The sequence below is a fragment of the Hippopotamus amphibius genome, chromosome 8, assembly GCF_030028045.1.
Source record: "Hippopotamus amphibius kiboko isolate mHipAmp2 chromosome 8, mHipAmp2.hap2, whole genome shotgun sequence".
NCBI lineage: Eukaryota > Metazoa > Chordata > Mammalia > Artiodactyla > Hippopotamidae > Hippopotamus > Hippopotamus amphibius.
Genome location: NC_080193.1, coordinates 131288149 through 131302509, shown reverse-complemented (window position 1 = coordinate 131302509; position 14361 = coordinate 131288149). Strand labels below are relative to the sequence as shown.

Genomic DNA, 14361 nt, shown 5'->3' with positions numbered 1-14361 from the left:
GAGCGGCGCCGAGGCCGGAAAGGCTGCGGGTCTGTGGCCCGGCTCAGCGACGAGCCCTGGGGACCCGGCAGAGCCCGACCTGGTGCTCCCATCGGCATCCAGCGTGCGCCTCGCAGGGAACGACCCCCGACTAGGTCCCTGCCCCTGTTTTCGCAATATACCTGGCAGGTGTGTGGGGGAGCGAGGCCTGGGCTTGGCGTGTGTGGCCCATAGACCTCGCGGGGGGAAGGTGAAGGGCAAAGCCCTCCTCCCTCAACTATGGAAACTCAGGGGTTAATTGACAGAAAAGCTGTTTTTAAAGCTTTGGTTTCTAAGGCGTGATCCGGGCTAGGTGGGGCTTAGTTGTTTTATTTTACTTTTTTAATATTTATTTATTTGGTTGCACCAGGTCTTCGTTGTGGCAGGCAGGGTCCTTAGTTGCAGCACATAGGCTCCTTAGTCGTGGCATGCAAACTCTTAATTGCCATATGCGTGTGGGATCTATTCTCTGACCAGGGAGGAACTGGGGCTCCCTGCATTGGGAGTTTGGAGTCTTATCCACTGCACCACCAGGGAAGTCCTGGGGCTTCGTTTTTTTGTTTTAAATCAGACTGTTAAAACTTGGATTTTAACATTCATGTTAGGACGTTTAAGGTATCTTTAATTGCCCAGTAAATACAGTCTAGTAAATTGAATGTATTTGGGGGACCAGTCAGACCTCTAAGGACACAAAAACCTGTTAAGAGTGGATATGGGCTTTGTTTCAAAAGATCCTTTTCTAACACATGGAGGTACAAATGATTACAAGGTAGTTGGCTATGACACACATTAGGCATCAAATTGGACTTGCTCAATATGAAAGGATGTAAGATTTTAATCAGTGAAGTTCTAATACATAGCTGTACTGTTTTCCTTCAGGTTTTCTATCAGATGACCCATCGTAATAATGCTGGTAAGTATGAAAGGATTAGTAAAATATTTGTTGGCAGAAATATAGTTTTTGCACATACAACATTGGTGATTTTTTGGAAGCATAGTTTTAAAAATGTCAAGAACTGGAAACAGAGATTTTACCCTACTTGCATGCTGACAACTTAGTCTGCCACAGTTTTGTAGAACATGCAGACCCCTAGAACAGTGATGAATTACAGCAGTAGCAGTAACCAGAATATCAGTAATTTTGCCCTAGTTACCACAGGATGATGCAAAGAGCACCAGAAGTCACATGGAGTGTGTTGCATTACAGGACAGGAACCCTGAGCTTAGGGCATCCAGATTTTATTTATTTTTTATTTATTTATTTATTTGGCTGCGTTGGGTCTTTGTTGCTGTGCGAGGGCTTTCTCTAGTTGCGGTGAGTGGCGGCTGCTCTTCGTTGTGGTGTGCAGGCTTCTCATTGCAGTGGCTTCTCTTGTTGTGGAGCACAAGCTGTAGGCACAGGCTTCAGTAGTTATGGCTCACGGGCTCTAGACCACAGGCTCAGTAGTGTGGCACACGGGCTTAGTTGCTCTGTGGCATTTGGAATCTTCCTGGATCAGGGCTCAAACCCATGTCGCCTGCATTGGCAGGTGGATTCTTTTTTTTTTTTTTAACAAATTTATTTATTTACTTATTTATTTATTGGCTGTGTTGGGTCTTCATTACTGCACACAGGCTTTCTCTAGTTGCGGCGAGCGGGGATTACTCCTCATTGTGGTGGCTTCTCTTGTTGTGGAGCACCAGCTCTAGGCTTGCGGGCTTCAGTAGTTGCGGAGCGTGGGCTCAATAGTTGTGGTGCGTGAGCTTAGTTGCTCAGAGGCATGTGAGATCTTCCTGGAGCAGGAATAGAGTCTGTGTCCCCGGCATTGACAGGCGACTTCTTAACCACTGCGCAACTTAGGAAGTCCCCGCAGGCAGATTCTTAACCACTGCACCATCAGGGAAGTCCTAAATCTTTATTATAAGGGACAATAAGCATGCCTTTCAAGAGCATAAGGCAGTGTGTCCCTTGCTTGTAAAATACTCAGAGCCACTATAGACCCATGGAGATTACCTCCTAACAAAAATTCTGTGGTATGTCAACTAAATTGGTTACAAAAAATATTCTTATAATATTTGCTGTCAGTAATTTGCCAATTTGACATAGTGTTCAGATATCATTTGACTTACAACACTTGGTTCTAACTCTAATCTGTGGATCTTTACAGCCAAATGTTTGTAGAATTAGTTATTTACCCTCTATGACCTCCACTCCTTTTTTTTTTTTCTTTGTTGTGAAATTAAGACGGTACCATATGCACTTTGAAACAGAGCTTAAATTATTCTGGGGAAAAATTTTTATTACAAAATCAGTGTAGAAAAAGAATGCACTGCAATTGATGCTACCACTGTACACAGACATTTCTTTTTTAAAAACAAAAATGAGATTATACTGTAAACACTGTTTTGTGACTTGTTTAATTTGAACATCTTAACCTTTTACTTGCTAAATAAATGTTCTGTTATATGGCTATCATGTACATATGTTATTTAAGCAATCCCCTATTCTTGGATATCTATGTAGTTTCTAGTTTTCATTATTGTAAAAAAGCACATAGGCTATTGTTAGACTCTGGAAACATGCAGACATACAAAATATAGACTGTTCATGCTTATGGTGAGAACAGTTAATAACTGCTTTTGGTATTCTAACAAATTGGTTTCAAAATAGATTCACTTTCACTAAATCTTTCTGTACATCCTTAATTTTTAGAGACGTTTTTATTTCAAGTACAGCACTATATCTTTGAAAGTTTATTGAAAACAGAATGTAGTTTTTGTCTGTTATTTAATAAGTAAAAAGAAAAATTGGAATCTGAAAATCTCAACATAATCAGCCTCACACTTATGATTTTATCCACTGGATAAGAACTTATATTCACATAACATTCTCTGTTTGTATTTAAGGTTTTTCTTTAAACAAAATTTTATTCCTCCCATTGCCAATGGGTGCTTCTCTGATGTAAGAGAAAACATATTAGAAAACATAAATTTTAAAATATCTTAAATACTTTTATTAATTTTAGGAGTTAGGAAGCTCCATTCCTTTGCTCCAAACCAGAAGACTTCTTCCCCTGTATATAGAGTAGGAGTAATGTTGGCTAGAAACTGGCTGGTGTTTAAAACAGAAGATTGTCATGACTATTTAACCTAAGCTCCATGCTGAAGTAAGATTAATTGTCTTGGAGATACTAAATTGGGTAAGTGTTTTAAATAAGGGTTTGAGTGGTGGGAGAAATATAGAGAAAAATCTGAAATTAAGGAAAGTACACTCGTAGATAGAAATTAATAAGCAGCAGTGGAACTAACTTAACAGTTGGAACTTTGTTAACTTCAGGCTTATGATACATCTTATTTGGAGGTTAATAGTGCAGGAATTTTAGTAACTTGTGGCTGATTAAATCTAGGGTTGAAACACTTTTCAACCAGCAATGAGTTACATTTGAAAAATTTTTTTAATTATGTATAAATTCAGAAAAAAAGCATTTTAATTTAAAATGTGCTTAGATGCAGTACTAATGTGATTGTCAGCTATGCTTTATTGCTATTTATTACATTGTTTCTATGGGAAAGTGATTTCTGCACTTAAATCTCTGGAAGCTAGTCAGAGACACCTAGATAAGACATTTAGAGATTCAAGGATCCAGAGTATTAGAATATTCTGAACAATCTAAATTCATAAAACAGGAGATACGTCTTCTAGGTTAGTTATTCTCCGATATTCTAAATTGAGAGACACAGAGTACTTTTATATGAGTCATGAGCTCTATTCTCAGTTTCACCTACTGGATATTTGTCATTTTATACCAGAGAATACATGTAGATAAATGCCATGTTTTCTATTTTAATTGATCTCTTCTTTTTCTTATTGGTGGGGTTCTTCACTTTTCATTTTATTTATTTTTTAAAATGTATTTATTATTATTTTTTGAGGTACACCAAGTTCAATCATCTGTGTTTATACACAAATCCCCGTATTCCCTCCCTCCCTCGACTCCCCCCCGCCCTCCCCGTCCCAGTCCTCTAAGGCATCATCCATCCTCGAGTTGAACTCCCTTTGTTATACAGCAACTTCCCACTGGCTATCTATTTTACAGTTGGTGGTATATATATGTCTATGCTACTCTCTCACTTCGTCTCAGCTTCCCCTTCACCCCCCGCCCCGCCAAACCTCAAGTTCTCCAGTCCATTCTCTGCATCTGTGTCATGAAAAGATGTTCAACATCACTAATCATCAGAGAAATGCAAGTCAAAGCCACAATGAGGTATCACCTCACACCGATCAGAATGGCCATCATCACAAAATCTGGAAACAACAAATGTTGGAGAGGGTGTGGAGAAAAGGGAACTCTCTTGCACTGTTGGTGGGAATGTAAGTTGGTATAGCCACTGTGGAAAACAGTTTGGAGGTTCCTTAAAAAACTACAAATAGAACTACCATATGATCCAGTAATCCCACTACTGGGCATATACCCAGAGAAAACCATAATCCCAAAAGAAACATGTGCCATAATGTTTATTGCAGCACTATTTACAACAGCCAGAACATGGAAGCAACCTAAATGCCCATCAACAAATGAATGGATAAAGAAGATGTAGCATATATATACAATGGAATATTACTCAGCTATAAAAAGGAATGAGATGGAGCTATATGTCATGAGGTAGATAGACCTAGAGTCTGTCATACAGAGTGAAGTATGTCAGAAAGAGAAAGACACATATTGTATGCTAACTCATATATACGGAATCTAAAAATGGTACTGAGGAACTCAGTGACAAGACAAGAACAAGGACGCAGATTCACTTTTCATTTTAGAATTTATTAAAACCTCAGAATGGTTGTAAAGTGGATCACAGATGGTTAGTGTGTACTTTGAGACTAACGAATGTTGTCATGTTCAGTGTCTTTTCGTCAGAATGACCTACTTAATATTTTGTTTTTAAACTGATTAATAGTCTTTATTCTATTTCTTAGGCACTGGAATGTGCTACTAAAGCATGAACTTTGGAGTCCGGCAGACCTGAGTCCAAATTATAGCTCCGCCATTTAATTAATACTTAACTAACTTAATACTTAAGCTCCAATTTATATATCTTTAAGATGAGAATAATAATAATTCCTACTAAACGGGTTTATGACAGTTAAATGAGATGATGAGATTGTAAGGCTCTTAGTCCAGTGTCTGGCATATAGTGATGTCTCTAAAAATATCAGTTACTCTTTAAAGAAAATTTGTTTTGTTTTGTTTTGTTTACAGACACTAATTGTAGCTTTTCCCAGGAATTCTGTATAATTACCTTTTTTACGTGAAAATTTTCATTCATGCCATCTGTTGATTCTTTCCCTTTTGAGATTTATAGTTAATGACCTTCATTATCTTTTAATGAAAACAGAGTCTTGAGTAATTGTCATATCAAAAGCAGTGTGATTACTCACATATATCCAGATTATTTGGCACTCCAGAGCTAAACTATCAAGAGAAAATATAAAAAATGTGAAAATTGTTAACAAAAGTTACTTTTAGCCTGGAAGAATTTAATTGACCTCCAGTTCAAGTAATTTGTTTAGAATTTCAAGTTCAGCTTCAAGTAGCCATTTGGTTATAACATTGGCAGTGATGATTTTAAGCTAAAAACCTTTTTAGAAAAATTATTTAAATCTTGCAAGATTTCACATTGTTATATTCGGTCAGAATTTTGGTTAGTTTACAGAGAATCTGTATTGTACATGACCTATTATTTAACATGAGGATTATTATAAATATTTTAAACTAATAAGTTTATGACTGATAATTTAAAGACAATAAGAATGACTAGCCTACATTTTTTTCTGTCTTATTTTATAACTTTTCTAAATTAAACTGTAAGGGAATAATTGTTTCATTACTTCTCTTATTGGATGGCTCTAGTTTGAGTGCTCAAAGAATCACCCCCTCAGGAACACAAAATTACCATTAGTATCCTTTTTATGTATTCTGTTTTCCATTCATTTAACATACTCAAATATGAACTTTGCTTATTAGGAAAAGGTGCTTAAATGGTGGTCTTAGAATGCTTAGTCATTTTAACTTGTTTATATTCACTCTTTGTTTTAGCAGATTAAGAGTAATTTTGTTAAATAGATTCTATAGCTAGATGTGTAAAACAGAGTATGTTTAGGGGATAATATTTCTTCTTTTCCAGGGTAACCCAAATCTGTTTCTGGAACCATGAAAATTTTGTTGGTTTTTGACTTTGACAATACAATCATAGATGATAATAGTGACACCTGGATTGTACAGTGTGCTCCAGAGAAAAAGCTTCCTATTGAACTACAAGATTCTTATGAAAAAGGATTTTGGACAGAATTTATGGGCAGAGTCTTTAAGTATTTGGGAGATGAAGGTGTAAGAGAAGATGAAATGAAAAGAGCAATGATGTCAATGCCTTTCACTCCAGGGATGGTGGAACTTTTAAACTTTATAAGAAAGAACAAGGATAAATTTGACTGCATCATTATTTCAGATTCAAATTCAGTCTTCATAAATTGGGTTTTAGAAGCTACCAATTTTCATGATGTGTTTGATAAAGTGTTCACAAATCCAGCAGCTTTTGATAGCAATGGTCATCTCACTGTGGAAAATTATCATGCTCATTCTTGCACTAGGTGCCCCCAAAATCTTTGCAAAAATGTAGTTTTGGTAGAATTTGTAGGTAAACAGTTACAACAAGGAGTGAATTATACACGAATTGTTTATATAGGTGATGGTGGAAATGATGTCTGTCCAGTAACCTTTTTAAAGAAGAGTGATGTTGCCATGCCACGGAAAGGATATACTTTACAGAAAACTCTTTCTAGGATGTCTCAAAATCTTGAGCCTATGGAGTCTTCTGTTGTAACTTGGTCTTCAGGTGTTGAAATAATTTCTCACTTACAATTTCTAATAAAGGAGTAATATGCCAACAATTGAAATGTGTATCAGTTAAGATTAAATATAGCAGCATAAAACTAAGACCCCAAATAACAGTGGCTTTAAAAAAAGAATAAAAGTTTTCCCTCTCACTTAAAAGAATTTCAGAGTTAAGTATCTAACGGTTTCTGTGTTGCTCTACCAACCTCAGCACTTTGCTTCCAACTCATGATCCAAGAAGCTTCGTCCCTCACATCAGCATCCTGGCCAGCAAGGAGGACAGTGAGAGAGAAGGTTGCACTCTCATTTAAATTTCATTGTCAAAACTTAGTCACAGTGCTCCTACCTAACTGCAAAGAAGGATGAAAAATATAGCTTTTATTCCAGATGTTCGTATGCCTGGGAAAAATTGGAAAAAAGTGGAGTACAAAATTGAGGTAAGTACAACTAGTGGTCTCTACCAAAGATGGTTAATAGGTAGCTTATATTTTTAAATTTATTCCCAGAGAGAAATAGTTCTATATTTTACTTTCTTAGGTATTTATTTCCAAAGTATGTCTAGCAGTTATAGATCTTCAAAATAAACCTAATTTTTAATCCACATTAGAATACACTGCTTCCAAATCAGTTAATTTTAGAGATAGGGATGCAGTATCTGTTGCCCAAGTTTTCATTAATTTCACACTTCCTTTTGAAATGAAATACAAATTAGTGTTCTTCAAGTATTTTAAATTTATATCATCATCACAGACTATAACTCCAGAATGCTGATTTAATCAGTATGTTATTTCTGTTTGGCAATAAAGTATTGAGTGATACAATATATAATTTGTAGGAATACTCAACATTTAAGAAGCGGTTTTGTATAGGGATATTAGCAAAATATCAACTGACTTAGAAAGTTTTTTAGTACTGTGTTAATTTCTAGGCCACATGATTTAGACATAAATTTCCATTTTGTAATGTTAGTATTTTCTTTTGCATATGGAAAGCTCCAGAAATAAAAATGTTCAGTGTAATTTTATGGGAAAAAAATTGGTACTCTATTTTTTTCCAGGTTGGAAGAGTAAACTTTGTTTTGCTTTAAATTAATAGGTTAGATTATGTTGAAACACTCATAGATTGTGATTTCTCTACAAGTTGAGGCCAGTAACAAATTATAAATTATAGAAGTTAAAAAAAAAAAAAAGACTTTTGTTTATAGTAGTTGTAGATCAAATAATTTGGACCAGATCTTCTATAGAGTACATCTGGAAAAGCTCATAGCTGAACAAAATTTTTAAAATATATGTTTAAAGACAGGAGAGAACTGACAATAATAAACAATTGCTAGGGAAGCACAGAAACTTAGGTAGGTGAGCTGCTTCTCCCTGAAAGTGTTGGCTAGTTCTGTAAGTGGTGTCTGAGATACTGAGTGGCTATCTTGATGATTTTAATGTGCCCCGGGAGAAGAGGTACTGGAGTATGAAGCCTGAAGTGATAAACCCTTCGCCTTACTTTGAATAAGGATCCCAAGAGGCTGCCCTTCATGAGTGATTCAGAAGTAAACAGGCCTTCAAAGGGCTGGCAGTTCACCTTTACATACTCTCAGTCCCTGAAATTGGACTGAAGTTGTCTAAGATTTTTAGAGCTCCCAGGTGCTTGGCTAAAGCAAATCTGAACTTTCTTAAGAGGAAGTTAATATCCTTAGTGTAGTGGGCAGACTCTAAGGTAACCCCCACGATCCCTATAAGCTCCTATTCTGTTTGTGTGTGGGGGGGGGGAGGGTAGGGAGAAGGTGATCTATGACTTGCTTCCCAAAGATGGTGGCATGTATGATTTATGTGTATATGGTTATGTTACATCAGATCCTTATGCCCATCTTGTTAAGGAACTCTCTCCCTTGCTGATTTTAGAGAAGCAAGCTGCCATGTTATGAGCTGGCCTTCAGAGAGGTCCACGTAGCAAGCAACTGAGGGTGGTCTCTAGCCAATAGCAAGAAATAGGTCCTTGGTCCAGGAGTCTGCAGGGAACTGAATACTGCAACGACATGAGTTTGGAAGTGTATCCTTTCATATTGGAGCCTCAGCTGAGATCACAGCTCAGCTGACACCTTGATTTATCCTTGTAAGACCCTGAAACAGGCCCTTTGAGCTGTGTTTGGACTCCCAACCCACAGAACCTATGAGATAATAAATGTGTGTTGTTTGAAAATGCTAAGTTTGTGGTAATACTGTTTGCAGTGATACAGAATTAACACAATAGGCTTCAGAATCTAAACATTTTTGTAAGTGCATTGTAGAGCACATGGTAAAAAGTATCTATGCCGAGAAATATAAATGAACACCAGCAGAAGCTTTTATTTAAATAGATCTGCATGACCTCCAGGTGTTGGAGTTTACAGACACAAACTAAACTTATGAGAATTTTGACAAAGAACTGAAAATTACATAAACAATATGGAAATACTAGAACTGAAAATTAGCATGACTGAGACTAGAATCTTAGTGGTTGGATTTGACAATAGAACAGGCATAGCTGAAGAGTTTGTGAATAAACACAAGTTAGAAGAAAATATCCAGAATAATGCAGAGAGAGACAAAACAATGAAAATACAGAAGAGAAATTAAGACATAGAAGATATAGCTAGATCTAACATAGGAAATTGGTGCCCCAGAAAGAGAGGAGAAAGAAAATGAAGAAATATTTTAAGAGATAATGTTTAAGACTGAGAATGTTACAAAGTTGATGAAAGACATCAAACCACAGATTCAAGAGCCTTTATGAACCCCAAACAGGAAAATAAAAAGAAAACCACATGAAATCACATCCTTGTAAAACTGCCAATAACCAGTGATGGAAAAAGCATAAAGCAGCTAGAGGGGAAAAAAAGATGACATTGAAAGGAGCAACAATTAAACTAACAGCTGATACTATTTTTTTCTTCAGTGTTTGATAGAATTCAGTAGTGAAGCTGTCTAGGCCTGGAATTTTCTTTGTTGGGAGGTAGTTCGATTTCTTTAGTAGTTTATGGGTTCAGGGTGTATAGTTTTTCTTGAGTAAGCTTTAGTAGTTTGTGACTGTATTTGTTATGTCTTGCTGCATAATAAATTACCGCAGAATCACCCCAGCTTAAAACTAAGCATTAATTGTCTCACAGTTTCTGTGGCTCAGGAATTGAAGAGCCCTTAACTGGATTGTTCTGGCTCAGGATCTCTAATGGGTCAAGAGGTCAGCTAGGGCTCTAGTCATATGAAAGCTTGACTAGAGCTTAAGGGTCTGCTTACAACATGGCTGGCTCACATGGCTTTTGGCAGGAGGCCTTGGTTTCTCACTGACTGTTACAAGGAATCTCAATTTATTGCTGATTGTTGGCAGGAGGCCTCAATTTCCAACCACATGGGCATCTCCAAAGAATTGCTTGAATGTCCTAAAAACATGGTTTCCTGCCAAGTGACCAATCCAAGAGAGAGGGCAAAGAGGAAATCACAATGCCTTAGTGACCTAGTCTCAGAAATCAAACACCATCAATTGCACCATATTCTATTTGTTAAAACAGAATACAAAGTCAAGCCCACACTCAAAGGAAGGGGAATTAGACTCTACCTTTGAGGTGAGAGTTAAAGAATGTTGGACATACTTTTAATCCACCATAGTGTCTCTCAAGGACTTTGTCCATTTCATGTAAGTTGTGAAATTTATGGGCATAAAGTTTCTCATAATACTCCTGTATTAATCCTTTCACTTCACAATTAACACTTGGATACCTACTGTCTAGATATTACCATTAACATTTTACTCTGCTTGTTTTATCACATATCTGTCCGTTCCTCTATCTATCTTGTCTTTTTTTTTTTTTGCTTTTTTAACATAAGCATTGTTTGTCCTCTTTCCTTCTTTGCTCCCCAATTTATAAAACCGTGTGCTTCTCTGGCTCCGATTGGACTCAGTTATCTTCAAGCACTATGTGAGCTCTGAACTATTTGATTTATAGTTCTTGGGATCATTCTTTGCCCAGACTTAGTATTTCACCCTGTGCATGTGTGTCTTAGTATCCAACGATAGACTCATGGGGACAACCCCTCTTACAGATTTCTGAAACTCTTTCTCCACGTAGCTCCTTCCTATCTGGTACTCTGTCCTACAAATTGCAGCCAATTCTGCCTCCCCAAACTTACCTCCATCTCCTCAACTCAGTGAAGCTACCGTGGTCTGTTTGGGATTTCCTTTCCTTGCACCTCAGGTTGGGAAATGTCTCCAGGCAGAAAAGAAGCAATTATAGGACTCACCTCATTTGCTTCGCTTCTCTTAAGGATCACATTCCTGCACTGCCTGTTGTCCGGTGCCTGAAAATTGCTATTTCATATATTTTGTTCAGTTTTTTTGTTGTTTACACTGGGATGGTTAGTCCAGTCCCCATTCTCCACAAACAGAAATTGTAGTATCTCATTTTTAATTTGTAATGTAACATGGTGATTAAAAGCTCTGCTCTAGATTAAAAGACCTGAATTTGAATTCTAGCCCTGGATTGGGTAAATTACTAGCCTCTCAACACCTCAATTTTCTTTTTTTTTTTTTAATTTAATTAATTTATTTATTTGGCTGCGCCAGGTCTTAGTTGCGGAACGTGGGATCCTCATTGCAGCATGCGAGATCTAGTTCCCTGACCAGGGATCGAACCCAGGCCCGCTGCATTGGGAGTGCAGAGTCTTAACCTCTGGACCACCAGGGAAGTCTCTCAATTTTCTGATCTGTTAAATGGAGATAATAATAATACCCACTTCTCCTAAGATTGTGAAGTTTACTGAATTGGACAGTCTGTTTACTGTAGCAGCTGTAACAAATTAACACAACCTCAGTGGCTTAAAACACTCACAGCTCCAGAGGCCAAAAATCCAAAACAATTTCACTGGGCTGAAATCAGGGTTATAAGCAGGGCCACCCTCCTTTAAAGGCTCTAGGGGAGAATCTGTTCTTTGTCTCTTTCAGCTTCTGTTGGCTGGCAGCATTCTTTGGCTTGTGGCTGCATCATCCCAATCTCTGCCTTTATGATCACATTGCTTTCTCCTCTTCTGTCTACATCAGATCTTCCTCTGCCCCTTTCTTATAAGGGTGCTTATAATTTCAGTTAGGGCCTATCCAGATAATCCAAGACAGACTCCCCAACTCAAGATCCTTAATTTACATCTTCAAAGACCCATTTTCCTTATAAGGAACATTTATGGATTCCAGGGATTAGGACCTGATATCTTTGGATGGCCATTATTCAGCCTACTGCAAGGTAATGAAACATTTAGCACACTCAGTGGTAATATTCAATATATTTAGGAACCACTACAACACAGGCACCAACCAATCAGAACAGAAGCACCAAACAAGAATGGATGCTGGCCACAAACATAATAGCACCTGTGTCTGAATGGCAACCCTGCACTTGCCATATATGCCAACACCTCACACATATACTGTGCACTCGGCGTTAGTTCACTGAGGTCCAACTTTATTAAGTTAGTTCTGTTTCCTCTTTTTTAAATATCAGGACATGTACTTTGTTCATTTTTCTATAGGGTCTTGTGTTCTGCTTATGTGTTCTCCTGAGTACTTCATATATGGAAGATACAAATACTGTTGGCATTGTATCATGTTAATCTTTTCTAAATTTTATGTTTTATTATTTCTAGATAATCTGGTCTTAATCTTTATTTTAAAATATAAACATCTAAATTTAATATGTGCCTTATTGTCTCAGAATGTTAGATTTAATGAAACAAATATATTGATATACACTAATTAGGCTTTATACAATAAAATGTAAGATTCTTGTTCTCCAAAATGTTTCCTTTGAAAACAAAAGAGTCTCTGTGTTCCCCTAAAAGCTAAGCAAATTCTTTGTGACCAGTTTTACTATGCTGAACCGTGAACTTATAAAATAGAGATGCTAGAGTTAAAAATGGGAATTGAAAAAGACTATTAAGGTCATAGCAGCATTGGATAGAGAAATAGAGGAACCTCCTGTTCTTCAAATGAGACTCTAGGATAGCCATGGTAGGCAGAATTCTAAAATAGTCCCTGAGATTTCCCACAGTCTGGTTATGCGAAGCATAACCCCCAGTACAGTGAATTTGATGTGTTTTACTGCCATGATTAGGTTATGTTTTGTGACACAATTGACTTTAAAATAGATTGTCTGGCAAACCTGACCTAAACATACAAGCCCTTTAAAAGCAAGAGAGTTTTTCTGGCTGGTAGCGGAAAAGGAAGTCAGTGATTCAAAGCACAAGAAAGATTCAACATGCCATGACTGGTTTAAAGGTGGAAGAGGGCATATAGTAAGGAATGCAGACAGCCCCTGGAGCTGAGAGCAGCCCCTGGCTGACGGCCAGCAGAGAAACAGGGACCATGGTCCTGCACTTAACTGCAAGGAAATGAATTCTACCACCAACCATTTGAGTTTGGAAGAGGACTGTGAGCCCCAGATGAGAAACACAGCCCAAGCTGGCACCTTGATTTCAGCCTGGTAAGACCCTGAGCAGAGAACCCAGTCACACCATGCCCAGATTTCTGACCTACAGATACTTGTGACAGTGTTTTTGTGTTGCTTTAAACTGCTAAATTTGTGGTAATTTGTTACATAGCAATAAAAAACTAACACAATAGTTAATCTCAAGGAATAGTCTAATTTTCATACACATACTTATTTTGTAATTATGTGTTTGGCAATTCATACTATAAATTAATGAATCGCTTTTTATTCTTCTGACTAGACACTGAACATCATGATGTATGAAGAGATGCTCATGAAAATGTCTCTGCCTTTGAAAGTTTTAAGGGTGACAGTTTTTTCTGCAGAAACTTATTTATTAAGAATTTCAAGCCAGCAAAGCATTAAACCAAGAGTTGGGCCCTTCTGACTGCCTAGGTCACACATGAAGCCAGATCTGTGCCCAGACCTTCTCCAGCAACTTCCAGATGAAAGCTTTACCAAGCACTGCTTACTGTCGAAAGGTTTCAGTGCTTCTTCACTGCTTGTGTGACATCTGCAAACTAATGGCTCATAATGTCACCATACACCAAATCCTTTCAGAATTTTCTCCAAAGGTGTTTGTATATATGCATGTGTGTGTGTGTCTGTGTATATATGCATATAGGTATATATGTATATATATGTGCTTTCTGACATAGATGGATTATTCTTATAATTGTTATATTACTTTTGTCACTTAAAATTATAAGTATTTACCTGCATTAATAAATATTCTTTAAGATTAACATTTTTAATTTAAGTACACATTTTTTGCACTTTAAATGGAATGAATAGGTAAAAAATTAAGAATTGTAAAGAGGGAGAAAGGAAGGGAAGGGCACAGGAGGGGAGTGGAAGGGAGGGGAGGGAAGGGACGGGAAAGGAACTTTAAGGAACTCATATAGTAAAATAAGAGGACAGTACTGAAGTGTGATATGGTTACTGTATTAGGAAGGTGTAAGCATTACT

General features: G+C 37.2%; 1 protein-coding gene across 7 annotated transcripts; it reads left to right on the top strand.

Annotated features, from left to right (window-relative positions):
- The first annotated feature begins 73 nt into the window (after positions 1 to 73).
- On the top strand, positions 74 to 14132 carry PHOSPHO2 (phosphatase, orphan 2). 7 transcript variants are annotated; one of them, XR_009055117.1, is made up of 4 exons: positions 143 to 168; positions 898 to 931; positions 7102 to 7327; positions 13634 to 14132. XR_009055117.1 is itself a non-coding variant. In XM_057745759.1 (3 exons), exon 3 carries the CDS (start codon positions 6210 to 6212, stop codon positions 6933 to 6935), a length of 726 nt encoding a protein of 241 aa, XP_057601742.1. In that variant the 5' UTR covers positions 74 to 168; positions 898 to 931; positions 6184 to 6209; the 3' UTR covers positions 6936 to 6946. The 7 variants fall into 7 exon arrangements, 4 of the variants coding, with proteins under 4 accessions (XP_057601742.1, XP_057601741.1, XP_057601743.1 ...); XM_057745759.1 differs by lacking the exons at positions 7102 to 7327; positions 13634 to 14132 and adding an exon at positions 6184 to 6946 and having other exon boundaries at positions 74 to 168; XM_057745758.1 differs by lacking the exons at positions 7102 to 7327; positions 13634 to 14132 and adding an exon at positions 3024 to 6946 and having other exon boundaries at positions 112 to 168.
- Positions 14133 to 14361: the final 229 nt, after the last annotated feature.

Excerpts from the sequence above, each read along its gene's own strand:
- PHOSPHO2 (XM_057745759.1), top strand. The coding sequence starts at position 6,210 with ATGAAAATTTTGTTGGTTTTTGACTTTGACAATACAATCATAGATGAT.